Raw genomic sequence first — 25447 nt, 5'->3', positions numbered from 1 at the left:
TTTCATGTCATCAGCCCACAATGGCCCCAATTGGTCTAAATAATTGAGCTCATGAGTGAACCGACAGGTCATTGGATGGCGCTGCTGTCTATTTACCACTGAAGGCTCGCACTATGCAAATCGTGAAAGAGTTGCGGAACCGGGAGGATACCGGGCTGCAGGGAAGAAAAGAGGAAAGGGGGGGGTGTGTGTTGTCAGACTTCCCTTACTGGAAGACTTTTTTTTTACCGTTTTATCTGTAACAGTATATCAATCAAATTAAAGGAGTGTACGTGAAAAGCTGTGAAGATGGCGCAGCCAGACACCAAGAGATTCTTCGAGAATCTGACCGGGGCGGGGAAATCTATCGCAGTACTCACCAGCGGCGGGGATGCTCAAGGTATTGACAGATGAGTGCCAGACAATGAACGCTGTGACATTGTAACAGTGTGGAGGCCGTAGAGGGCGAAAAGCACCCGTTTAATAAACTCGAAACAAACTTATTTCATTTTACACATGTGCAGTGTTGATATGTAGGCTAGTTACAAAGTTTCATCCCCGTGATTCGTGAAAATGATTATGATATAGCAATTGTGTGGCTTGCTAGTCAGCTAGCAGGCTAATGCTACACTGATTTGAAGAATTCTCACTCTTAAAAATCCAAGATGTCTGTGAGCCGACTGTTCAGGTGAAATAGCCTATTATTAGACTGGTGTTGTGTGTTAACAACAGCCCTGATGCAATCTTTCATTTCTAACCGCACCAGATTAATTCCCACATTGTTGCCAGTGCCACTGCATTGCGGATCCAGTCGGCTAGTTTGTGAAATTCTTAAACGTGGTTTGAAAATAAATTATGTTATGGAAAATGAAATTGATGATACATTGGCTACCATTATCTGTCCATATGCCAATTTTTGTAACCGAGTTTACGAATCAGGAAGTCAGGCATAAATGTGGGCTACAAAGTAGGGTGCTATCACTTTTTGACTACTTGCATCACTGCTCAAACATAATTAATTAGTAGAAAGTATAGTAAGCTACATATGATCTACTTGTAATACTATCCATAGTCCTTAAAGCCAGTGCTGAATATTCTTGTGGAAAGCTGCTGTGGGGGATGTCCTGCGTACGTGATGAACTGCAGGTGCGTCATCACTGCGTGCTTTAGCGAGCGCAGCGTCAAAGGAACCCCAGCCACGAGCAGGTCAGGTTAAGCTCGAAGGACAGATGTCTGCTAGGTAATGCATTGGTGAGTGCACCCAGCACACGTACTTCAAGGAGCAATAAGATGTCAAGCCAACAGTGGGAGAAGGATGAGTTCATTGATGACTCAGCATCCATTGGCAACATGACATGGCGCTCTGCACCACCTAGAGTAGGCAGTTCTGTACTACCTAGCACATTGCACTGTTAGTCCTTTAAAACGACAGACTATTTCCCACTTGTAGGATACTAAATTGCAGTTATGAGATAAACCTACAGCATGTCCAGTCCCGAATAATGGATGTGTTGAACTTCTTGGCTTAGCTTGCCAGATTGACTGGGAATTTAATAGCTCATTGGGTTGATTGACTTAGAACAGAAGAAGGCCACTTGAATGTTGGAAACCTCAAGCTGGGCTCCTAACATAACAACCAGGCTATTCTGTTCATCTGCAAACAACTCAGACCATGCATGACTGTATGGCAGGAACTCTGCAGTGTCCGAGTAACTGACCTACAGCCTTTTAATCTGACATCTAACCGTTGGTTCAGCAGTGGTGCTTTCCTTTTCTTTCTACATGTGTCTCTTTTCTATTTCCACTCTACTTCAATACCTCTTTCTCACCTTCCCGTGCCTCTCTCCCCTCTCCCCCGTCTACTCTGTGGTTGTATAGTTAGTCTGCGGTGCAACAGAACTTGAAGTGTCACATGACAGGAAGACAGTTGAACCATTTGGACAATCAGTAATGAACAACTACTGTAGGATCCCTTTCGTTTATGCAAGAGGCCCATATCTACAGGAAATTGTACAGTTTGATATCTTATATTTCTCCTCATTTCTCTCTTCCAAACTGTCAAGCTCTCTTGCCATGTTGCTTAGTAACAGCAATACAGCCTGGTTACCCTTACAGGGTTTGCCAGTTTGGAGAAAGAGAGAGCCTGGGAAAGCAGACCTTTCATGTCATTGTTCAGCCCTCCCAGAATTGGCCTTGATCCAAGGATCTGCTTGGCAGAATGTGTGAAGCCTGAGCCGTTGTTTGAGTTGAGGGTAACTAGACATCCTCATTCAGGGCACAGACCAAGCATCTCTCCTGTCTCAGAAGAGATCAAACAACTTTCAGACTGAGTGTAGGAGGAGTCAGTTTGTATTTTACCAAACATGGCAGTGAGTCCTGCTGTGGATAAAAAGACTGGGCCTGCATGTACCCCTCCCTCCCTCCCTCCCTCCCTCCCTCCCTCCCTCCCTCCCTCCCTCCCTCCCTCCCTCCCTCCCTCCCTCCCTCCCTCCCTCCCTCCCTCCCTCCCTCCCTCCCTCCCTCCCTCCCTCCCTCCCTCCCTCCCTCCCTCCCTCCCTCCCTCCCTCCCTCCCTCCCTCCCTCCCTCCCTCCCACCCACAACACACTCTTAATCTTGGGACTAAAAACGATTTTGATGATTTGCATCTCTACTGATTTGAAAAAAAAAAAAAAAATGTATCACATAACCCTGAAGTGAACTTCTTTCAAGTATGACTGCACACTGTACCTTCCTTCCAGAAAATACTATTTTCTTTTTGGCCAGGAATGAATGCTGCCGTCCGGGCTGTTGTCCGAATGGGAATCTATGTGGGAGCCAAAGTTTACTTCATTCATGAGGTAAGTGTATAAGCCAAGCTAAAGTACAAAGACCTCCCAGTTCTTGCCGTCAATCAAATATCAAAGTCTTTGGAGTCTCCCCCAAATCACAAACAACTTTGTCCCAGTTCTTCACAGTAAATGTTTACCAGACAAGCTGAGCAGGCCTGCTTGTTCTGGAGTGTGTGTCTTCCTACGGCTGTGAGCTCTCTGGTCCTCACTCTGCCGCTATGTAACTGACTGGAGGTATTAAGCTGTAGCACTCGTACCTTTCTCTTTCTCTCTCCAGCCAGGGACAATAGCACTGTTATCTGTTGAAACCTGTTCATGTCAACCAACAGATTACTATCGCTGCGACCTGCAGTGACAGATATAGGAGTTCATCACCTTCCATTGTGCTGCTTTCATTTCTTGGATTAAGTCTGACAGTCTTGCAGATTTACAGTACATCCGGTTTCTAGCGAAGATTCTTGTGAACTTTGTAACACTCCAGTCAGTAAAGCTTCATATATCTGAGCTGGATGTATTGCAGTACTGTATAGTACTGCAGGAAGGAACACAGGATTCCGCTGAGCATGAAGAATGTAGAGCAGGGGTCCCCAAATTGTTTTCTGCAAGGGCCAGAACATTTTTCCTTTCTTTAATGTGGGGCCGGATCGGTCTGTAACAGAAAATGACATGGGCTGGATTGACTACCAGTATTATCGTGGAGATTTTATTATGATTTTAAATGTATTTGTTATGCTAGGTTAGTTTATTATTTTGTTATGCACTGTACATCCGTACATGTCATGGGATATATAGCCTATTAAATGAGTATTATTACTATCGGAATGACCTTTTTTCATATTCATTGCTATTGAAATCAAAACATTAACTTAGTTTGACATATTAATCAGTATGAACTGAATTTATTTTATTTTTTATATTTAAAACAATTTTAAAAGGAAAAAGTCTGACATTGTTCAGAGGGCCGGTGTCCAGCGGGCCGTAGTTTGGGGACCCCTGATGTAGAGGATTGTGAGGGTTGAATACTCTGTTGTTGTTGTTCCTACCAGGGTTATCAGGGTATGGTGGATGGAGGGGACAACATCGAGGAGGCATCATGGGAAAGTGTCTCCAGCATGTTACAAGTGGTAAGTCGGCCCTGAGATGCCTGATGAGGGAGTCAGATGGCTGAGCGGTGAGGGAGTCGGGCTAGTAATCAGAAGGTTCGATTCCTGGCCATGACAAATGACGTTGTGTCCTTTGGCAATGCAATTCACCCTACTTGCCCCGGGGAGAATGTCCCTGTCCTTACTGTAAGTCTCTCTGGATAAGAACGTCTGCTAAACTACTAAATGTAAAAATGTGTTGAATGAAAAAAACGGACCAAAAACCAAAATAGGGAGGAGGGGGGCCCAAATTTCACTCTCTTCATGGGGCCTCAACATTCTGAGCGACGCCTCTGCCCATCACACGTATTTGCAACCCCTGACTTCTGTGCGACTTTGTTGCATCCCTCCAGGGTGGCACCGTGATCGGCAGTGCCCGGTGCAAAGAGTTCCGGACCCACGAGGGGCGTCTGAAGGCCGCGCACAACCTGTTGCAGCGCGGCATCACCAACCTGTGCGTAATCGGAGGTGACGGGAGCCTGACGGGAGCCAACCTCTTCAGGGAGGAGTGGAGTGGCCTGCTGGGAGAACTGGTCCAGCAAGGTGCTTTCTGGAGGCTCGTCAGCAGCCTGGCTTGACCTGACCTTTGACCTCATGACTGCGGGGTCAGCGTTGTCCAAAAGTAGTTGGGTTGGGCTGGGAGGGGCGTTTTCTAATGTCGTCTTGGTTTAGGACTAACGGGTCCTAAGCCTCATCTAGCATCTTGGCATCTAAGATATGGATCAGTGATCCGTCTTCTGAACACACTACTTGTCTTCTTGTGTAATTGAAGTGCATTGAAACTGGTTGATGGATTCGCATTTTCATTGAATCTGCAGTTAACTTAATCTACTGTGATTTTAGAATGATGATTAATGAGAAATCCAGAAAGAGATTTTTTTATCTGCAAGGTTGAGTCCTGACAACCGATTCCACCCTTGGGACTGTAGGATTGCATGTGTGGACGATGTTCACAAAGAGATGTCTTTTTTGTCTCAGAGACTGACTCAGACAAGAATTTATATTTACCTCCTTCCTTTCTGCCGCAGGTTTGATTGATGAAGATGCGGTGCAGAAGTACTCCGCCCTGCACATAGTGGGAATGGTGGGATCCATCGACAACGACTTCTGCGGCACCGACATGACGATAGGAACCGACTCGGCCCTGCACAGGATCATCGAGGTGGTGGATGCCATTATGACCACTGCCCAGAGGTCAGGAGGAACCGCTCGGGAATTATTCAGATTGGGTCAAGATTAGACTAGGTTTAGATTATTTTACTTGTTTAAACAGCTGTGTCAGACCAAAAACAGACTCCCAATAACAAATAAGAGGGTCTCTGTACATCCTGACAGGCTTAGCCTATCAGCTCTCTTGCTAGCCTGGGGGGGTCAGAGGTCAGAACTGCTGTGTCAATGGAGCATGGAATAGAATTTATACTTTAGGTCTGTTAGTGTCGATGATTTGGTGATACTCCTTAATGTAATTCTGTCTTTTCTCACAGTCACCAAAGGACCTTTGTTTTGGAGGTCATGGGAAGGCATTGTGGGTAAGGTGCAAGTTACAAACTTATCAGCTCAAAAACAAATCGAGCACATTTTACCGGCACTACACGGCAGCTTTGCAATGTGTGTGTGTGTGTCCATACTTGGTGTGTCCATGCATATATCTCTGTGCATGCTTGTGTGTGTGTGTGTGTGTGTGTGTCCAGGTACCTAGCTCTAGTGAGCGCCCTGGCCTGTGGAGCTGACTGGGTGCTGATCCCTGAGATGCCTCCTGCAGACGGCTGGGAGGATAAGATGTGTCAGAAGCTGTCTGCGGTAACGCCTCCTGCTGGTCCTCGCTCTCTCTGTCTGCTGTGTCACCATGTCTCAGGCACAGCTGAACACCTCGCTCTCTCTGTCTGCTGTTCAGCACCTAACAGTGTTGTACTGGTTTATACCTGTTTGAGTCCTGACCAGCATCAGGGAGGTTGACCAGATTAAGTCTAGACTAATACTGGGTTAGGGTAGGACAGGACTAAATGGAATCAGTCGACGCCAGCATTTTCATTGTATATTATGCGATGCATTGTTAAATCACTTGTGTGTAACAGTTTTCTCTTTGACAACGTCTGCGTTTTATGGTCCAGACTCGTTCCAGAGGTACAAGGTTGAACATAATCATAGTGGCCGAGGGGGCCATTGACAGACACGGGAAAACTATAACCTCTAGTTATGTCAAGGATGTGAGTACTGGAGCACGGCGTCCAATGGGAAGCCAAAAGTCTGGAGGCTGGGCGGTGTCTAAGCAGTCTACCGGCCAATCAGAACAGAGACGTTGGCTTAATTGTCTTGCCATGTTTACTGCCTCCGCTGTTTTGTATCTTCCAAGAGTGGAGAATTAATGAAGCAAGGAGTGAGCAGAACAGAACAACCTTATCTGTGAAACAGACATAAAGGTAGACAGGGTATTGCTCATTTTTACTGTGCAAACATCGATAGTGTAATTGGTATAATCTCTTCCTTGGGGTTGACTCCGTACTCCTTGATGGCCTTCAGACATCTTTCCACACTCTGGCCTCCAGCTTTTGAAAGCCCATGCCAAACCATCTGTTTCAGTTCTCTGTCATGTGTCTTTCACCTCCCAACGTAGAACCGAGCAGGAATGAAACGGCTGAATATCATAATAGTAGCCGAGGGGGCAATTGATTGTAACAACAAGCCCATAACTACCGACCATGTCAAGAATGTAAGTACACTGCCAGCCCCCTGGTGCCCCTGGTAATGGCACAGCTTGAGACTGTCCTGTTGCCCTCTCCTACTGCCCTCTGGTGTGGCTTCACTCTGTCGCTGCGCCCTGCTGCTGGTACTCCCCCTGTGGATGCCACACTGCTGTGGTAAGACCCTCTGCTCTCGCTCGCAGACTGCGGTCACCTGCTTTCCTACCACCGCTCACTCACTACAGACTCTGAAAGACACTGGAATGCTAAGGCTGGCTTAAGGCCGAAGTACTTGCATAGGTTATTCTAGTTTTTTAAGCCTTACGCTGCATACACGGTACACGTGTTTTAATTCACAAGGTGCACTCGTAGATTCTAACATCTTTTGTGCCTTGACAGAATATTTTATTATTTGTTCCCGGAACATCCTGAGCTGAACCGACTAGCCTGCAGTATTTACGTATTTAATCCAAAACTACAAATGTCGTTAGTTGCATTTTGAAAAACAATCTTACCCGCTTCGAGATCTAATGTGCTCAATCCTACCTTAAAAGACCCCAACTAACATGACTGAAAAATAATGGTTTGCATGTGCTTTGCCGTTTCCCTTGCCATATTTATTTGAAGCATGTGATTGTTGTGTGTAAAACTAAGTTTCTTTATATCTGAATTTGCTTTCAAAAATTATTCAGATTTGTCAGTAGTTTGACTTTTAAGATGACCTTTGTTCTGTATTTCAGAAGCTAGGCCTATGTTTAGTGTTATTGCAATAATCATAGCAATAATTGCTATGATTAGCCTACCATATCTGTAATATGAAACATTGCAGATACTTTTCCGTCCAGTGTTAACGCACACTTTTACATTGCATGTTTACTAACATTAAATATAATTGGATTTGGTGTCTCGCCTAAACCCCGTGTTCTCTGCCAAGCTGGTGGTCCGGTGCCTGGGCTTCGACACGCGTGTGACCATCCTGGGCCACGTCCAGCGCGGAGGAACGCCCTCCGCCTTCGACCGCATCCTGGTGGGTACCATGCTCTTTAAGGTGCACTTCATTCGCCCGTCGCGACACAACATAGCCAGTTAAAATCTCTATATTAACTTTACGCTCTGTGCAACTCGGTGTGCCAAGCGAGTCGAATCCAGCGCACCCTGGGTCTGTGCCCTGGCAGTTTGTCTCTAATCCTGCGGGTGCCGTGTGCTCATTTGCTCTTCAGAGGACTCGCCAGTGCTTTTAGGTTAAGCACATTAGCAGATTTATGCTGTGGCACGTGATGGGATGTACTGCCCCAACACACTGAGGAGGGGGCGGGGGGGGGGGGGGGGGGATAATACCAGCCTACGAATGTCTCATTTAAAATAAAATAAAACATGATTTGATAGAAAGTGAAGGGGGAGATACAGAGGGATTATGAATAGGAACAAGGGAGAGATGGGGGGGGGGGGGGGAAGATAAGCTGAACTTTGTGTGGACTGACTTGGTGTGTGTGTGTGTGTGTGTGTGTGTCCTCCCCAGGCCAGTCGTATGGGTGTGGAGGCTGTCCTCGCCCTGCTGGAGACCACGGCAAACACACCAGCCTGCGTGGTGTCTCTCTGTGGGAACCAGTCCGTGAGACTGCCCCTCATGGAATGTGTACAGATGGTAGGCACTCTGCTGGCCCCAGGCTCAGGTCTTGAAAACACACATCTGCACACACACACACACACATCCTCAGTACTATAACACACACGCGCGCGCGCGCGCACACACACACACACACATCCTCAGTACTATAACACACACGCACACACACACACACACACACATCCTCAGTACTATAACACACGCACATGCACACACACACACATCCTTAGTACTATAACACACACACGCGCACACACACACACATCCTTAGTACTATAACACACACACACGCGCACACACATCCTTAGTACTATAACACACACACACACACACACACGCGCACACACACACTCATCCCCAGTACGATAACAATCCCAAGATCGCAAATGGTAATAAAAGCATTACTAATCTTTGCCTGTTTGACAACCCCCCTTTCTAAAATGACTGCTTTTGCATTATACCATATTTTTCATACATAGGCCTTATTATACATTTTTCATACATTGGGCCTCGTTAATCATGTTAGCCTTCTATGTGTTTGTACTTGGTTTTACATACTATAGTGGCAGTCAGTGTCGGGAGCCTGAAGGTAACACTGTGCAGATATAAGGGACTCCTTGGTTTCTGTGCAGGACATTATGCAGTAATTGTTTTGCTCTCTGATGAATCATTATCCAGGCCATTTGGTTGACTGGTCGTTAAGCAATCCGATGACGTAATGCCAGTCTGCTCTGTCTAAACTCCAAACGCACACCTTGCTTTTCTTTTGCGTTATCCGAATCGTTGTGTATAACAGACGTATTCCACAGTAAAGTGGTTACCTGCAGATATGCGTTTCTGCTGTTTCTAATACTCCTGTTGGAGCTGCTTATGAATCCACGCTCTTCCCTCAGACTCAGGAGGTCCAGAAGGCCATGGACGAGAAGAAGTTTGAGGAGGCTGTTAAGCTGCGTGGCAGGTACAGAACAGCTGGCATGGGGGTTCATGGTCGTCAACTCTGGGTCACAGTGTTTGGAATCATCACACTTCCTGGTACATTAAACAAAAGGAAAAACATTGTTAGCCGTTTTGGATTTCGAATTTCAGGATGGATGGTTGGTGGCTCGGTGACCACACTGTATTCTAAATTGTGCTTGAGATCGGAAAGATTGACTTCCTTTATTCCCCTATACCAACAAAAAACAAAAAACACACACACACACACACACATATAAATATATATATATAAAATCCTGTAACTTTCTACGAAGACTGTACCAGATTCTCATTGGGCCATTCTGTGTCTTCACAGGAGCTTTGAGAACAATCTGAGGACATACAAACTACTGGCTCACCGTGAACTTGAATCAGAGCTTCCACAAGTAAGTCACCTTGCAAGGACAGCTGTTTGGTGGGCACAAGAGAGATGGAAGGTATTGACCGACCTCTCTGACCTCGTCCACTTAGAAACTATTGAAGCCTAAGGACACAGACTGGCTAATGGTATGTCGACTCCATTTAGACGAAGCAGTGATGTGGGTATAATGGACATTTTCATTAACTTTACGTTTAATGATGGGAAGGGGGCTGTGATGTGTTGTGATTGAAGAGGGAGGAATTGGGGTAAGCCATAATCGATCTAAGGTCAGTGAAACGTATAGTGACAGCATTGCGAAAAAACGTAAACAGAACACAGTAGCAAATGAAGGACACTCGGATGCAAGAGAGAGTTCTAGTCTGTTCCAAAATATTCCCACGTAAATCCAATTTGTAGGTAGCAAAACGTATTGTCGTAATTAAGATGGGGGGTCAGATGGAGGAGCGGTTAGAGAATTAATCAGAAGGTTCGATTCCCAGGCCGTGATAAAATGACGTTGTGTCATGGGCAAGGCACTTCACCCTACTTGCCTCGGGGGGAATGTCCCTATACTTACTGTAAGTCACTCTGGATAAGAGCGTCTGCTAAATGTAAATGTTACTCTATGCAGATCAAAACCACCCCTTTTCTAGTGGAAGTGCTGAAAGTCTACAGCTTCAGCATCCTGAAGTGTGAACATGGGCGAACCGGCTGCTACAGTGTGACCTCTAACATCTGTGTGTGACCTCTGACCTCTGTGTGTGACCTCTAACCTCTGTGTGTGACCTCTGACCTCTCAGAGTAACTTCAACGTGGCTGTGCTGAACGTGGGCGCCCCCGCCGCGGGCATGAACGCCGCCGTGCGCTCCGCCGTCAGGGTGGGCATCTCCGAGGGACACAAGATGTTCGCCGTCAACGACGGCTTCGAGGGATTCTACAAGGGGCAGGTACTGGGATCATGTGAATCTTTAGTAGTGGACCGACAACCCAAATGTACACAGTTAGGTATTGTCAGGGTATAACTTCAGACAATGATTTTATCATTAAGATATATAGAGTTATTATAACTCTATAGAGAATATAGAATTATAATAATACAAGGTATAGAATAGCAGCAGAATAATAATATATAGGAAAGTATAGTAAATTGCAAAGATTCCCAAAATGTGGCCCGCAGCCCACTAGTGGTCCGCGAGGGAACTGCAGGTGGGCCGGCTGGCGGGGGCGGCAGATCTTATAACGTTACAGCACAGTACAGGACACACAAAAACACACCTTACAAAAACAAACCTTAGATCCAGAGGAGGGTGGAGCAGAGTTATGTGTTGAAATCCAAGCGCCTTTTTCCTCAGTTTGATCCTCAGTCCCTACACACGGAAGGTTAAAGCGGGTGTTTCAAGGCTGAAGGAGATGACCTCAGGGAGATGTTGACTGTTGTGCTCTTGGGTTAGGGTTAGGGATTGGCTCGTGCATGCTTCCAAAGGCTCTGTTTAAAATAGCATAGTTATGATCATATATATTATATACGTTTATAGTTGAAGTTTCACTGACATGAATGTTATGGTATTTTTGCCAACAGTAACATACTTTCGTGGTTGGTTTTGAAAGGGAAAATTGATCATGTGATTATACCCCAATAACCCCAAAACAAGATATAAAGATTGCTACTCTGTCCAATGATGAGTCTAATGATGAGACTCTGTAGAATAAAGCCTGCAATGCAGAATATTTACAGTACTGATTCAAACTGCACACACACAACCCCAGCAGGCAAACCATGACAAGCTTTCAGCTGCTGGTGAAAGGACAGGAGCAAAGGCAGTCAGGAATGTCCCATGACCTATGAACTTAGACGTGTGTCTCTGCGTTCCTCCCAGATCAAAGAGATCAAGTGGGCAGATGTGGGTGGATGGACCGGCCAGGGGGGGTCTCTGCTGGGAACCAAGAGGTAAACACTGCCACATGGAATATTAGTGTCTAACGTACACTATGTCGAATGGATGATTCCTTACCTTGCAGCTTGCTGTTGCTGGATGAAATATTTTCAGTTGATGTAGTTATTCCATGTTTCTGCGTGTCGTGTTTGTTTTTGTACATGCTATAATCTTTATTTCTAATTCGTTCTCCAGGACTCTGCCTGCGAAGCACCTTGAAAAGTTAGCAGAGCAGATGCGTATAAACAATATCAATGCCTTGCTAGTCATCGGGGGGTTTGAGGTATGTGAATGTCTAGTTTGGTTACCATGTACCTTACTTTGCTACATCAATTTAGCTGCTACTTTTGAGTTCAAACATTACTATAATAATATTATGGCAATATATATGTTGTAGTAGTATATTATAGTAATATTATTTGTGGGCATATTTTCCAAATGTTTTGAATCTATTTTGGCAATGTAAGTTTTTTTGCCATATTTTTCATTTGTAAATGATGTTTTGAGAAGTGTGCTATTATTTAGAAATTGTATGCTGTGAGGTTGTTATGTTTAATTTTGCGGTCCCTTGCCACTGCTCTGCTCCTTTTTTCTAAGTGCAGCTTCCACCCACATGCTTGTCCTGCCTACACTCCTGCCATAGTCATGCCCGCCTCCCTGGCAAATAACTTTCAAATCTGCAAGCAGTATGAGAGCATCGCAGTTCATTTCCCAGTTTTCGGAATGACTCCTCACATCCCTCAGACTTGCTTTAGTGGAGGCATTCAAACTGTTGAAATGAACCCAGTGCGTCAAATGTCAAGGAAAGAAAGGGATGATTTAGTCAACAAGCTGCTTTGTATTTGGCCATTTCACGCTTTCCACTGTAGAAGTTCACCGGCTTTTTTTTATCTGTGGTTTTGGGTGTGATTAAGTCCATGAAGTGTGTGTGTGTAAGTGAGCGAGTGTGTGTGTATGTGTGTGTGTAAGTGAGCGAGTGTGTGTGTGTGTGTGTGTGTGTGTGTGTAAGTTAGCGAGTGTGTGTGTGTAAGTGAGCGAGCGTGTGTGTGTGTGTGTGTGAGCGAGCGAGTGTGTGTGTGTGTGTGTGTGTGAGCGAGCGTGTGTGTGTGAGCGAGCGTGTGTGTGTGTGTGAGCGAGCGTGTGTCCTGTATAATGCAGAGTAGTAGATGTTGGAGTGATACCTGTCTGTTTCATGCTGCTGTCCGTTGTGATAGAACCGGCTCTTCCCTTGGCACCCTCATGTTTCCTCGCATAGCCACACCCTCCCTCCCACCCTCCCACCCTCCCTCCCCCCTTCCTTCCCTCCAGCACCACTAAAGCCCTTGGCTCTGCCCTGCAGGCCTACCTGGGACTCTTGGAATTGTTATCTGCCCGCGGGAAATATGACGAGTTCTGTGTTCCCATGGTCATGGTCCCAGCCACTGTCTCCAACAATGTGACGGGCTCTGATCTCAGCATTGGGGCAGACACAGCTCTGAACGCCATCACTGATGTAAGTGAGGCTGGGGCCAGCCAGAGTAGAGACCCTCTCACACACAGAGTCATGGCCAGCCAGCTAGCCAGCCAACCAGCCACTCGCACAGTAATGGAGGAAACCATTACCAATACTCTGGCTTTAAGGTTCCAGGTTGTAGAGTTAGAGTGAATAGTGGTAGTAGATTCAGTACCATAGTGACTGATGTTCTATTGATCAGCCAGCCATTCCGAGTCAGACAGTCAGCCAGTCTAGACTGCCAGGTGTGACTGGTCGAGCCCAAAGCTGAGCTGGTGGCGTCCAGGTAAGTGAGGGACAACATGGGGGCATGCTGGGTCATACCTGTGTGTCATAGCCCCCATGTTTGCTCCGCCAACCCCCTCCGTCCCTCGACTGTGCTTGCACCTACCCAAAACAGTCCACCCCACCCTACCCCACCCCACCCCACCATCTAAGGTGAGGGGTCAAGGATGTTCAGACTTGACACTGCTTAATGGCACTAACCCTACCTCCTTCCACTAACTTACTGTAAATCTGTAAATGGTATGACATTGTGAGTGTGGAGAGACTAACTACATTTCTAACAGCATCGCCCCTTTACTATAACCTATCACGCCAGTGCATGTTGTTAAAATATTTCAAGAGTATTCTCATTTTTTTGTGACGACATCGCAACTTAGTCCGCGATAATTCAGACAGTAGGTCAGTTCAGTCTTTTACAAACCAGTGACCTCCGGAACCCCCTCACACAACTGGTCTTTCTAGGTTAGAGAGACACAGCCCCTTCCTTCAATGTTAAGTGTTCCAGTATGTTAAACATGTCAAGTCTGGGTCTTTGCTTGGCCTTCATCTCCCACTCTTCATCCCGAGCCGTCCTCTTCCTCAGCCCGTGGACTTGCCCAGTGCCTGTCCTGGCTGCAGTCCTGTGGGTCTATCCTCTGTTGGCTCCAAGGCAGTGGCACCACGTTTGAGGTGCCATGCAACACGCACACACACAGCCTCACCAGTGCCTGTTTTGGCAAGAGTGAACCCCCCCTTGTCCTATCTCACGTCTGTATCCCCCAATTTCTTTCTCTTTCTCTTTCCTGTCCATCTTCCTTCACTGTCTCTCCTTCCCCCCCTAACCCCTCCCCCCTCCTGCCAAAGGGAAGCCATAGCCACTATCACACGGAGAGAGCCAAAACGGGCAGGGTACTCTCCTGAACGGGGGAAGGCTGTCTCACTCTGTCCACAAGGGCGCCCCCCAGTGGTTCTAACGTGTTTGTACCTCCGCCCGCTTCAGGCACTAGAGTGTCTGCTGCAGCTGTACGAGGCTCGCGGCAGCTATGAGGAGTATTGCATCCCGATGTGTATGCTGCCTGCCACCATTAGTAACAATGTGCCGGGCACTGACCTTAGTATTGGTGCCGATACGGCCCTCAATGCCATCGTAGAGGTAAGAGAGAACTTTCCACTCCCTCCCCCTGCCCCCCCCCCCCCTCAACCCTCACTGTGAAACGTAACAATACTACCTAGAAATAGCGACAATAGAAGTCTGTTCTTAGCACCAGTTTAATGTTGAGTTATTTGAAGAATAATGTTTACCACAGATTGGGAAAACACAACCTTCTATACACTGCCTGGGTTGTCATGTTTACCAGTGTGTGTCCTTTTGTGCTCTCTATCCACCTACAGGATTCACGTCTTTCTGGCAATACATCTTCTTAGAATATGAACGGGACCAGTTTATTGAATGTATCAAACTGTCAAAATAAGTTGCATTTTAAATGGCAGGAAGTGATTGAGGAAGTCAAGGTTTTGACAGGGTTTAGATGTCACATGTTAAGACAGAGTACTGATATGTTTTGTAGGCTATATTCCCCCTTCAGGTTATAAGTTACAGTAGGTAGTTTAATAATATGAATATTTTATATTAATGTACCACACTTATGAATAAATCTGCTGCAGGACTCTAGGTTGTGCAATGGCTTTCCTTTTCCCCCTCAACTGAATCTTGATCCACTAACTTTGCGCGTGTGTGTGTGTGTGTCAGACGTGTGACCGCATCAAGCAGTCTGCCAGTGGCACCAAGCGCCGTGTGTTCATCATTGAGACGATGGGTGGTTACTGTGGTTACCTGGCCAGCGTGGGGGGGCTGGCGGCAGGGGCGGATGCTGCCTACATCTACGAAGAGCCCTTCGACATCAAAGACCTGCAGGTGAGATCCACCAACGATATTGACATTCAAACACCACCGAATTTGTTGTGTTTTTTTAATTTACCTGTAAATTGAATAATTAATTAATTCCCAAAAATATAAAAAAAATCTGATCCAAAAAATCTATAGAAATAAATTGGCTAATTCAAAACCAATAAATTCGGTGGTGTTTAAATTTCAATATTCAGTATTCAATGCTTAAAAAAAAAAATTCTAAACATGATGTCACTCATTTGCTTCCATAGCAGATGACAAGAGTACAGTACAGTGTTGTGCTGGCCTCTGGTGGTGATTTATGTTCTGTTCATAACCCTTTCTCTTTCCAGTCCAATGTCGAACACTTGACAGAGAAGATGAAGACCAGCATTCAGAGAGGACTCATCCTCAGGTAACAGATGGCATTCAGAGAGGACTCATCCTCAGGTAACAGATGGCTAGCTACTGCCCTGTTTAGTATTATTTACAATCAAAACTCGAGGGTCAAGAAGAAGATTGAAGCAGTCTGTGATTCCGTAAAAAAATAAAATAAAAAAAATATATAAAAAAAACACCCCGTTCCTGTCAGCTTGAGATCTTTGAACCTGATCAAATAACTAGTCAGATTTCCAGTTTTGGATTTCTTATGACAGACGCAGATGTTGATGAGCTGTTACATTCAGTGGAGATCAGAAGTCTGTACCGTCCTTAGATCAGACGTTTGGTCAGTTTGACTCACTATCCCCGAGACCAAGGTTCTTGTAAGCCGTCAGAACTATCAACTCTACTTTCCAGTTCCCAGCCCACTGAGAGAACACCAGTGAATACAAAAAAAATGCTCTCATGCTTCTTTCTGTTACACATTTAACATCCCTGCCAGTTTTCCTTTCCAAAACCTCGACCTCAACACTTCTTGTCCGTGCTGTGTTCCAGGAACGAGAACAGCAACGAGAACTACACCACTGACTTCATCTACCAGCTGTACTCTGAGGAGGGCAGAGGCGTGTTCGACTGTAGGAAGAACGTCCTGGGGCACATGCAGCAGGTAGGCAACCTGCTGCAAGTGGGTATACTGTTCCACCTTACGGATAGATGGTTACCTGCAAGCTTGTTCTAAGTCGGACTAGTAATCTGAAGGTTGCCGGATCGATTCCCCGCTGTGCCAAATGACGGTGTGTTCTTGGGCAAGGCACTTCACCGTACTTGCCTCGGGGGAATGTCCCTGTACTTACTGTAAGTCGCTCTGGATAAGAGCGTCTGCTAATGACTAAATGTAATGTAAGTTCTAACTGTCACCACCGCTTGCCAGAGAGACATGTTTAGCACATAGTTGATGGGGGAGCAACGTTAGCTGTTTGTTGGGAGTGGATGAAGTGTTCAGGTCGTTCACACCCAGATGCCCTTTGTCCTGCCAGGGTGGTGCCCCATCGCCGTTTGACCGCAACTTCGGGACCAAGATCTCAGCCAAAGCCATGCAGTGGCTCTCCAAGAAGCTGAAGGAGACCTTCAGACAAGGTAGAGTGAGCCGTGCTGTGTCTAGACGGGCAGCTTCCCCTCCCTGCTGAGATGTGGTAGTGAAGCAGAGAGCTTTCCTGGATCCGTCATGGAGTCAATCATTACAGTAGGCGCCCTCAGGGGGGCGCTGAACCTAACTTAATTGAATGCACAGCATCCTGAACACATGCAATAGATCATGTATACTAATATATCCTAATTGTAATCCTATGTAGGCGTTACATAATATGAAAATACTGATGTTTATCGTGGTACTTGTAATATTATTACAAACATTATCACAGTAACATTACGGTGTGAAATTTGAGTTCTAAAACACCTAATTTTTTGCACAACAGTTTCTTCATAGCGCATACAGACAATTATACAACAATACAGACAGGTATACAATTTAAATTCCTTTTTTGTTTTGTCTATTTGCTGTCCACATGGATGACATAAGATGAAGGTAAATATATCTGTTAACTGATACTGGCTCCATGACCTCGGTCTATACCTGTAGCTTGCCCCATGTGCCTTCTCATCAAGCTTGCTGTAGGAGCTTCATAGTACAGTCATAGTAGTGCTGCCTCTGTCTTTGAGCTGTGTCAACGCTTTCAATGTTAGCTAGAAACATTCTTACTGTCACATCGTTGCGTGTCTGTGTCGGAGAGTCTGTCCGAGAGTCAGCCAGTCAGACAGAGAGCAGTCAGCCAGCCAGCCAGTCAGAGAGCAGTCAGCCAGCCAGCCAGTCAGAGAGCAGTCAGCCAGCCAGTCAGAGAGCAGTCAGCCAGCCAGTCAGAGAGCAGTCAGCCAGCCGGTCAGAGAGCAGTCAGCCAGCCAGCCAGTCAGAGAGCAGTCAGCCAGCCGGTCAGAGAGCAGTCAGCCAGCCAGCCAGTCAGAGAGCAGTCAGCCAGCCAGCCAGTCAGAGAGCAGTCAGTCAGCCAGCCAGTCAGAGAGCAGTCAGTCAGCCAGCCAGCCAGTCAGAGAGCAGTCAGTCAGCCAGCCAGCCAGAGAGCAGTCAGCCAGCCAGTCAGTCAGAGAGCAGTCAGCCAGCCAGTCAGTCAGAGAGCAGTCAGCCAGCCAGTCAGTCAGAGAGCAGTCAGCCAGCCAGTCAGTCAGAGAGCAGTCAGCCAGCCAGCCAGTCAGAGAGCAGTCAGCCAGCCAGCCAGTCAGAGAGCAGTCAGCCAGCCAGTCAGTCAGAGAGCAGTCAGCCAGCCAGCCAGTCAGAGAGCAGTCAGCCAGCCAGCCAGTCAGAGAGCAGTCAGCCAGCCAGTCAGTCAGAGTACAGTCAGCCAGCCAGCCAGTCAGAGAGCAGTCAGCCAGCCAGTCAGTCAGAGAGCAGTCAGCCAGCCAGTCAGTCAGAGAGCAGTCAGCCAGCCAGCCAGTCAGAGAGCAGTCAGCCAGCCAGCCAGTCAGAGAGCAGTCAGCCAGTCAGTCAGAGAGCAGTCAGTCAGCCAGTGCGTGAGCGAGTCTGTCAGTGCGTGAGTGAGTCAGTGAGTAAGTCAGTCAGTTGGTTCTTAACTGTTGCTCTGGTGCCTCCAGGGAGAGTGTTTGCTAACACGGAGGACAGCTGCTGTCTGCTGGGCATGCGGCGTCGAGCAATGGTGTTCCAGCCGGTGGTGCAGCTCAGAGATGAAACCGACTTTGTGTATGTTACCTCACAGTCCGTCTCTCACACACACACACAGACGATACACACCCCAGGCCTGGTTTGAGCATTTCCCAACTTTTACAGTTGTCTGCATTTTTTTGCACTCATCCATAGGGATTGCATTGAAAAGTTACACAGGTTAAGGTCTACATTTTTGTATATTTCTCCATACATGTCCCCCTTCTAACCAACACATCCCTCCCCCCCTCCCTCCCTTCCTCCCCCTCACCTCCCCCTCCCTCCCTACCTCCCTCCCCCCATCACCTCCCCCCATCACCTCCCTCCTCCCCATCACCTCCCTCCCCTCCCCTCCCCTCACCTCCCTCCCCCCATCACCTCCCTCACCTCACCCTCCTCCCCCTCCTCCCCTCCCCTCACCCCCCTCCCCCCAGCCACAGGATCCCTAAGGAGCAGTGGTGGCTGAAGCTCCGCCCGCTGATGAAGATCCTGGCCAAGTACAAGACCAGCTACGACGTGTCTGACTCCGGTCAGCTGGAGCACGTGGTCAGGATCCGGCCCAAGGATTCGGACGTCTCTGCATGAGACCCTCCAACCCCACCAGGGCAGCCTGTCTGTCTCTGTGTGAGACCCTCCTCCCCCACCCTCACCCTCACAGGGCAGCCTGTCTGTCTCTGTGTGAGACCCTCCTCCCCCACCCTCACCCTCACAGGGCAGCCTGTCTGTCTCTGTGTGAGACCCTCCTCCCCCACCCTCACCCTCACAGGGCAGCCTGTCTGTCTCTGTGTGAGACCCTCCTCCCCCACCCTCACCCTCACAGGGCAGCCTGTCTGTCTCTGTGTGAGACCCTCCTCCCCCACCCTCACCCTCACAGGCAGCCTGTCTGTCTCTGTGTGAGACCCTCCTCCCCCACCCTCACCCTCACAGGGCAGCCTGTCTGTCTCTGTGTGAGACCCTCCTCCCCCACCCTCACCCTCACAGGGCAGCCTGTCTGTCTGTGTAAGAGCACCAATCACAGCATCTCAGCTTCTCTATGGTCACCCACGCTAGCGCCCCCTCGTCTGTCGTCTTGTAAGACGTCGTCCCTCTCCCCCTTCTCTCTGCGAGGGCAGTGTAGTGGAGACGCTCAGCTCCTGCTGGAGTTCTTACAACCAGCCTCCAGTTAGGGTTTTCAAATGCTGCCAGTGATTCATGTGAAAGCACACGCATTGTCTCTTTCTCTCCTGTCTTTTTTGTTTTTGTCTCTCTCACACACACTCCCACTCACCTTTCCTTGTCTTTATAGTTGTCATCTTGGCTTTGTTTCTCAAACCTGGTGTTGAAACGTTGTTTCTGAACCCTCGAGGCTGCTCCCCGTACAGCCCAGAGACTAGATGCTATCCTACTGTAGCTGCGCCAGTGTTAGGTTGAACATGTTGCATATATGTGGGAACCAAATGTTTAGACATTTTGACATTTCGCCTGCTCAAACCTTCGACATATGATTGAGAAATGTAGGTACCAATAAAAGTATTAGTCATGTAATGCACCATTAATTAAATTAAAATGTCTAAGCCTAACATTTCCCACCGAATAAACGTAATATATAAATTCAACACTAGTCTGGGGTCATTGTGTCAGTCAAGTTGATTTAATTAAGCAGTGTGTGCTGGTCTAATTTAACGTGTGGGGCAAATAACCAATACCATTTTCACCGATGCTATCAACAAGGAATTTATTGCAAAAAGCATGTGTGTGTGTGTGTGTGTATATATATATATATATATATATATATATATATATATATATTAATGTAGTCGATTTACCTTCAAGGCTAACTTGGAGGGAACCCATATTCCCATGTGGGGCTATTTTGTGAAACCACTGTCAATCAAACTTGAGCAGGAGGAAAGCCTGGAAATTCAGCCAAGAATGTGTTTTTTTTATTTCATAATGTTGGTTCTTGTAGCTTAAATGGTCCTTCACACAGCAGCATAAAGGTTTCGGCGTAGTGCAGTTCTCTGTGCTACCAGAGGGTGGCAACACAGCTCTACCCATGTTTGAGTCAGGGCACCTGCAGTCAAATTAATGCCACCTGCAGTTTTTAGAGACTGTTGCGTCAAGTACAATTTCAGTGCATGTTTTTATGAAAGTGAAATGTAATGATGAATTCATGTTATTATTTGAACAATTATTACAAATTCCCATGTGTTAAATGTGGATACATTTTCCCGGTATTTCTAACCCTAAACTGATTTTCCTTTTCAGCCATAAGGCATCCATGGATGCTTTAATACAACACCGGTCTCAAGCGACAGGAAAAGAAACCTTGTTAATCCCCTCAGACCCAGCATGTCATTCTGATTTGCTCTAACTACACTAAAAATGGTTAATTCAACAATGTGCGCACACCGTCTTTCAAAAAATACAAAACAAATCCCATTTCTTCCCATCGTTATGTTTGTTCCTGACCTCAGGACGAGCTGTGGGTTCTCAGAGGAGACTCTTCTGCCATTGCCTCTCTCTCCCAGAGCACAAAATTAGCAAATCCAATAATTTGGGTTGATTTAAGAATGCAGAGGGGGGCTTGCAGGGTCATATGCACATAGGTAATCAATAGTAATTACCATTTCATTTCTTTCTCTTTTTTGAAATCACATGCGCAATGGATCTCATCGGACTGATTAAGGGTTGCAAATGAAGGGCTAGTCTCGGTCTCCCATCAGAGGCCCCACCTGTGCTTGGCAACTTTGTCTTCATTTAATAGTGCATTGTCTTTAGACAAGCGTGCAATTATAAGCCTGCACTGAATCACTGAAATGGGCCGCTAAATTGACCTTTTAGGTTAAAAGCGCATCCATCCCTCCCCCTTTCTCTCTTTGAACCTGTTCACTTGAGTTTTAAGAGAGAAAATGAATCGCATTGGTTGATATTCCAGTGCTGTACACAGTGAATACCTTTAGTGTTCAAATAAATTACCATAAAGGTATTGTGATAACAATAGTAACGGGAGCCAATAAATCCTTGCTTGTGTTATTGAAAAACCAATATTTTGCTTTCAAATAAATTTTGTACATGTGACACTTGGAGAATGAATATTTATGAACGAATAAATCCATGCAAAAATAAACTAACAGAATGCAATCGAGAGGCCTGGGGGGAAAAAAGCACAATGGAAATGCACTGTGTCCTCTGGGTGTATAGATATGAGAGGTTTACTACAGCATATCTCCACTTTAGAATTCTATACTTCTCCTCTACTCTGGCTAACTAGGATTGAAATACTGCACTCCAGTGAAGCTGGTTATTTCAGAACTACATGCAGTCATCTTGGTCTAAGCCATCACTGAAGGGAGTTTATTCCTTTTGCTCAGCATGGAATTGCGTTAGAAGTATTGTATCTTCGAAAAACACCAATGAGTTGAACTGCAATTTATAATTCTCACAAGTCACTGGACGAGGGAAGACTTTTTAATCAGAACTGCTTTGCCAATTATAACTTGCATGGAGGCATGTAAAGCAAAGCTGTTTTCCATTAGAGTCTAACTGTCTCACCTCCTAGGCTTCCAGTCATCCCTAACTCAGATTTACTTACAGTAGGGCTGATCTTTTTGTTTGCGATTATCCTCTCTCTCTCTCTCTCTCTCTGTCTCTCTCTCTCTCTGTCTCTCTCTCTCTCTCTCTCTCTCTCTCTCTCTCTCTCTCTCTCTCTCTCTCTCTCTCTCTCTCTCTCTCTCTCTCTCTCTCTCGCATGGTTCAGTGACACCAGACAGATTTAAGAAATCGTATTTGAGCTCTAATGACATTCGCCCTGCATCATTTCGAATGGTAATCTTTGGAAGAAAGCGACTTTCTGTGTGTGTCTTTATGTACTCGTTTGTGTGATGAATGGGGGAGAGAGGCGTAAATGACACTGGTGCCGTTATACTCTGAATGTAACCAAAGGGTAGGATCTAGGATCTCCGCTTGGCAGTGAGCTTGGAGACCCAGCTCTACTGTGATGTATTGGTGTTAATATCTTCCCGACATTTCTCAGGACACATTTTCATCGCCCGATTCATCTATACTGTTGGGCCCCAGTGATGAATGACTCTGAACATTTATTCTCCTCTCCTTCTTCTTCTTCTTGCCTTTTGGCGGAGGAATAAAAAAATAAATTTTGTGTATGTGCGACTGTGAGCGAGTTACTGAGCGAGTGTGTGTGTGTGTGTGTGAGGAAGTGGTGAAGGGAGGGAAAGTGTGTGTGTGTGTGCGTGTTTGTCTGCGCATATGCTACCATGCGAACACCACCCAGCGTGGCACGCCGCAAAGAATAGACGGAACCGTTAATGGAATCAACATTAATTTGACAGAGTGCTTGCTAACATGTGAAGTCACTCGTGGTTCATAAGAATATTATAAACTGGGCATTAGCATGGATGGCTTGTCAGATGTAGCAGATGCCAGGCATTTATTTTTTGGGAGGAGGGCCCTGTTTGGAGGCTGTGAGTTCATCCAGAATCTATGCACGACAAGAAGAACCTCATTCCACTGACCTTACATCTTTCACTGTGACACACTGAAACAACCCCTGCACCGCGACACGCTCAGAAGGACGTGTTGCAACAATGGTCCTAATCAGCATTCTTTCAATAGCCAAGAGTCGTAGCGAGTGAGTAGTGGTGGCGCTGGTTGAACTTTGCAGTGCGAGACATTAACACAGAAACCGAACTGGTATGTATCAACAACCGCCCAAGAGAATGTGGGGCGGCTTGATGCACTGATAACACGTCTTCTGGAAGAGGCGTACGAGCGACTCACTACAGCTGCAGACGTGACGCCAAGCAGGTTGAAGTATTGTCACGGGGGGATTCGGCCAAAGGCCATTAAATGTTCCCCATTAACACTAATCAAAAAGCACTTTACCAGATAAGACTCCCCAGGATGCCCCCACCACCTGCCCCCATCCCTCTTCTGTAAATATTGACCAGGCTTAACAAGGTGCCACGAGTGCTAACCATGAGGCTGATGGAAGGGACGGACAGGGCTTCCTAATCGTTCAGAGTAAAAAAAGCAGGGCAGGAGGTGAGAAGACGCTACGAACCTGGAAGAGGTTTGAGCTACCTTATCCGCCACCTCCCCTTCTCTTATCTCTGTTAATCATTGGGATTTAGGCATTGCTGAGCAGAACTCATGAAAGATGCAGTTATGCAGATCTGCTGTGTGTGAGCGAGTGCCACGCGTGGTGGGGGGTGATGTAGCGGTGCAGGAAGGCTCCCCCGCTCTTCTCTGTGTGTGTCCGTGTGTCTGACCTGCACCCTGGACTCTGGTGTGTCTTCAGGAAGGGCTTCCCGGGGACAGAGTGTCAAAACACATCCAGAACTTACCATGTACCGTGGTTTTGTTCCGTTTCACACGGGCCAAACGACAGCATTAGACTGGGTCACGGTCCTTCTATGAACGGAGGTCAAAGCCGTACATCCTGTGCACAATGCACAGGCATGCTGTTCTTTTCTCAACGATGGATTGGATGCTTAAAGGAGGATCATGTTGCCTGAAAGAGAAGAACGTCTACAGGCTTGTAATCCTGATTTACATCCTCTAACACATACATCATTCAAACTTGGTTCCAGCATCGGTATCTTGATATTCCTGGTGTGAGCTATACTCTACAGTAGTGGGGTTGCTCTTATTGTGTGGCTCAAACTCTTGAACTCTTGTTCAGTTCTCAACTTGATCACACACACACACACACACACACACACACAAACACAAACACAGAGAGAGACACCCGTCCCCTTTTTATTGAGATCAATTCCTCCATTGTGCATTCGGTTACCCCATCACGGTAAATTAAATAATGAATTGAAGGCTTCATACAAAGGCAGATGAAGGCATATTTGAACAATCAAAGAGGAGAGCATTCCCAAAATTAATTTTCATCTCCAGAGTTCATGCATATTTAATACAGAGCGCCTCGAATATCACAGGGTAATGCAATCCCAGCATGCACCGAGTCTGGAGAAAATAAACGTCCGCGATCGTTGTCACGAGCAATAACTCTCCGCTGAAGCTGGGAAACTAAATAGCCAGCAAGCTTTGATGAGGGAGCGGGGAGAGTGGGAAGCCGGCTGAGCAAGGTTAAACATGGAGGAATGATGGTCCCCGGGCCGCTGGAGCCCCTGTCGGCGCTTCGCAGCGACAGGCAGGGTGTGATGAGTGACTGACACCAGTTGACAAGCCTGGTGGACGACATCCCAGGAGACCTCTGTCTGCCTGCCTCCCCCTCAGCCTCCCCCTCAGCCTCCCCCTCAGCCTCCCCCAGCCATGTAAACACTTCACAGAATCAGAATCAGCACACAGACACACACACACACAGGGGCACGTAGAAGCAAACACATCCAAAAGCACAAACACACCAACAGCTGACACACAGACACACACACAGACACCGACACACACACAGACACACACACAGACACCGACAACAGACAGACTCACAAAGAACAGGAGCATTTGATTCAATACCTGGCATTCACATTATTACAGGTGTGACAATGAAATCTACGTGAATTAACATTCAAACGGAAATGTGTGTGTCTTATACCTCTGTGTAAAAGGATTTGTCTCTGTAACAGCCTTACCACTAAAGTGTGTGTTTACCTATTACAGTCTCTGTGCTTGGGGTGTTTTCATCCTATGTGTTGAAAATGAGGCATGAAACAACGTTGTCATGCCGAACAGAATTTTAATTACAGCATCGTAACCACCCTCTCTGACAGCAGAATCCCAGTTGGTCTGAAATAACAGCAAAAGAAAAGAAGTCAGTCTGAAGGAAAGACAGCACCATTAGCACACTGCTATGGAGAGCACTGTAAAGCCGAATCAGAGCGCAATTAACACAGACAGAAAAACCTTCTATTTGTGTCCCGATCCGATGAGGAAAAGGAAAAATGCCAATCAGTTCCTTCCTTGGGGATCCCCTCGCTGGAATATTAAAACAGTCGAATGAAAGGAGAAACATTTTTGCTTTTTAAGAGCCTTTTCATTTGCATTTGAAATGTGTGTTGTTTAGTTTTTTCTTTTAATTAAGATGAGGATTAGAGGAGGAGGAATAGATGTACCCAAACAGTGTAAGGGTACGCCCTGTGAGCCTGGATGAGCTGAGGACTGCCCCACACACACACACACACACACACAGGCCCCCA

The 25447-nt window shown here is 46.6% G+C and overlaps 1 protein-coding gene across 6 annotated transcripts; it reads left to right on the top strand.

Annotated features, from left to right (window-relative positions):
• The first annotated feature begins 144 nt into the window (after nt 1–144).
• On the top strand, nt 145–19876 carry pfkpa (phosphofructokinase, platelet a). Of its 6 annotated transcripts, none has more exons than XM_084702687.1 (23): nt 145–379; nt 2744–2817; nt 3855–3932; nt 4304–4493; nt 4979–5144; nt 5435–5479; nt 5642–5750; nt 6565–6660; nt 7566–7658; nt 8151–8276; nt 9152–9216; nt 9550–9619; nt 10395–10541; nt 11472–11542; nt 11724–11811; nt 12868–13020; nt 14285–14437; nt 15035–15199; nt 15526–15587; nt 16109–16220; nt 16591–16690; nt 18215–18320; nt 18716–19876. In XM_084702687.1, the coding sequence occupies exons 1-23, from the start codon at nt 289–291 to the stop codon at nt 18864–18866; spliced, it is 2511 nt and encodes an 836-aa protein (XP_084558813.1). In that variant the 5' UTR covers nt 145–288; the 3' UTR covers nt 18867–19876. The 6 variants fall into 6 exon arrangements, with proteins under 6 accessions (XP_084558813.1, XP_084558808.1, XP_084558810.1 ...); XM_084702682.1 differs by lacking the exon at nt 12868–13020 and adding an exon at nt 6062–6157; XM_084702684.1 differs by lacking the exon at nt 12868–13020.
• The last annotated feature ends 5571 nt before the right edge of the window (nt 19877–25447 follow it).

This window comes from Hypomesus nipponensis, chromosome 8 (genome assembly GCF_054491055.1).
Source record: "Hypomesus nipponensis isolate SF chromosome 8, ASM5449105v1, whole genome shotgun sequence".
NCBI lineage: Eukaryota > Metazoa > Chordata > Actinopteri > Osmeriformes > Osmeridae > Hypomesus > Hypomesus nipponensis.
The sequence above is the reverse complement of the archived record's forward strand: the minus strand, read 5'-3'. Positions and strand labels throughout refer to the sequence as shown.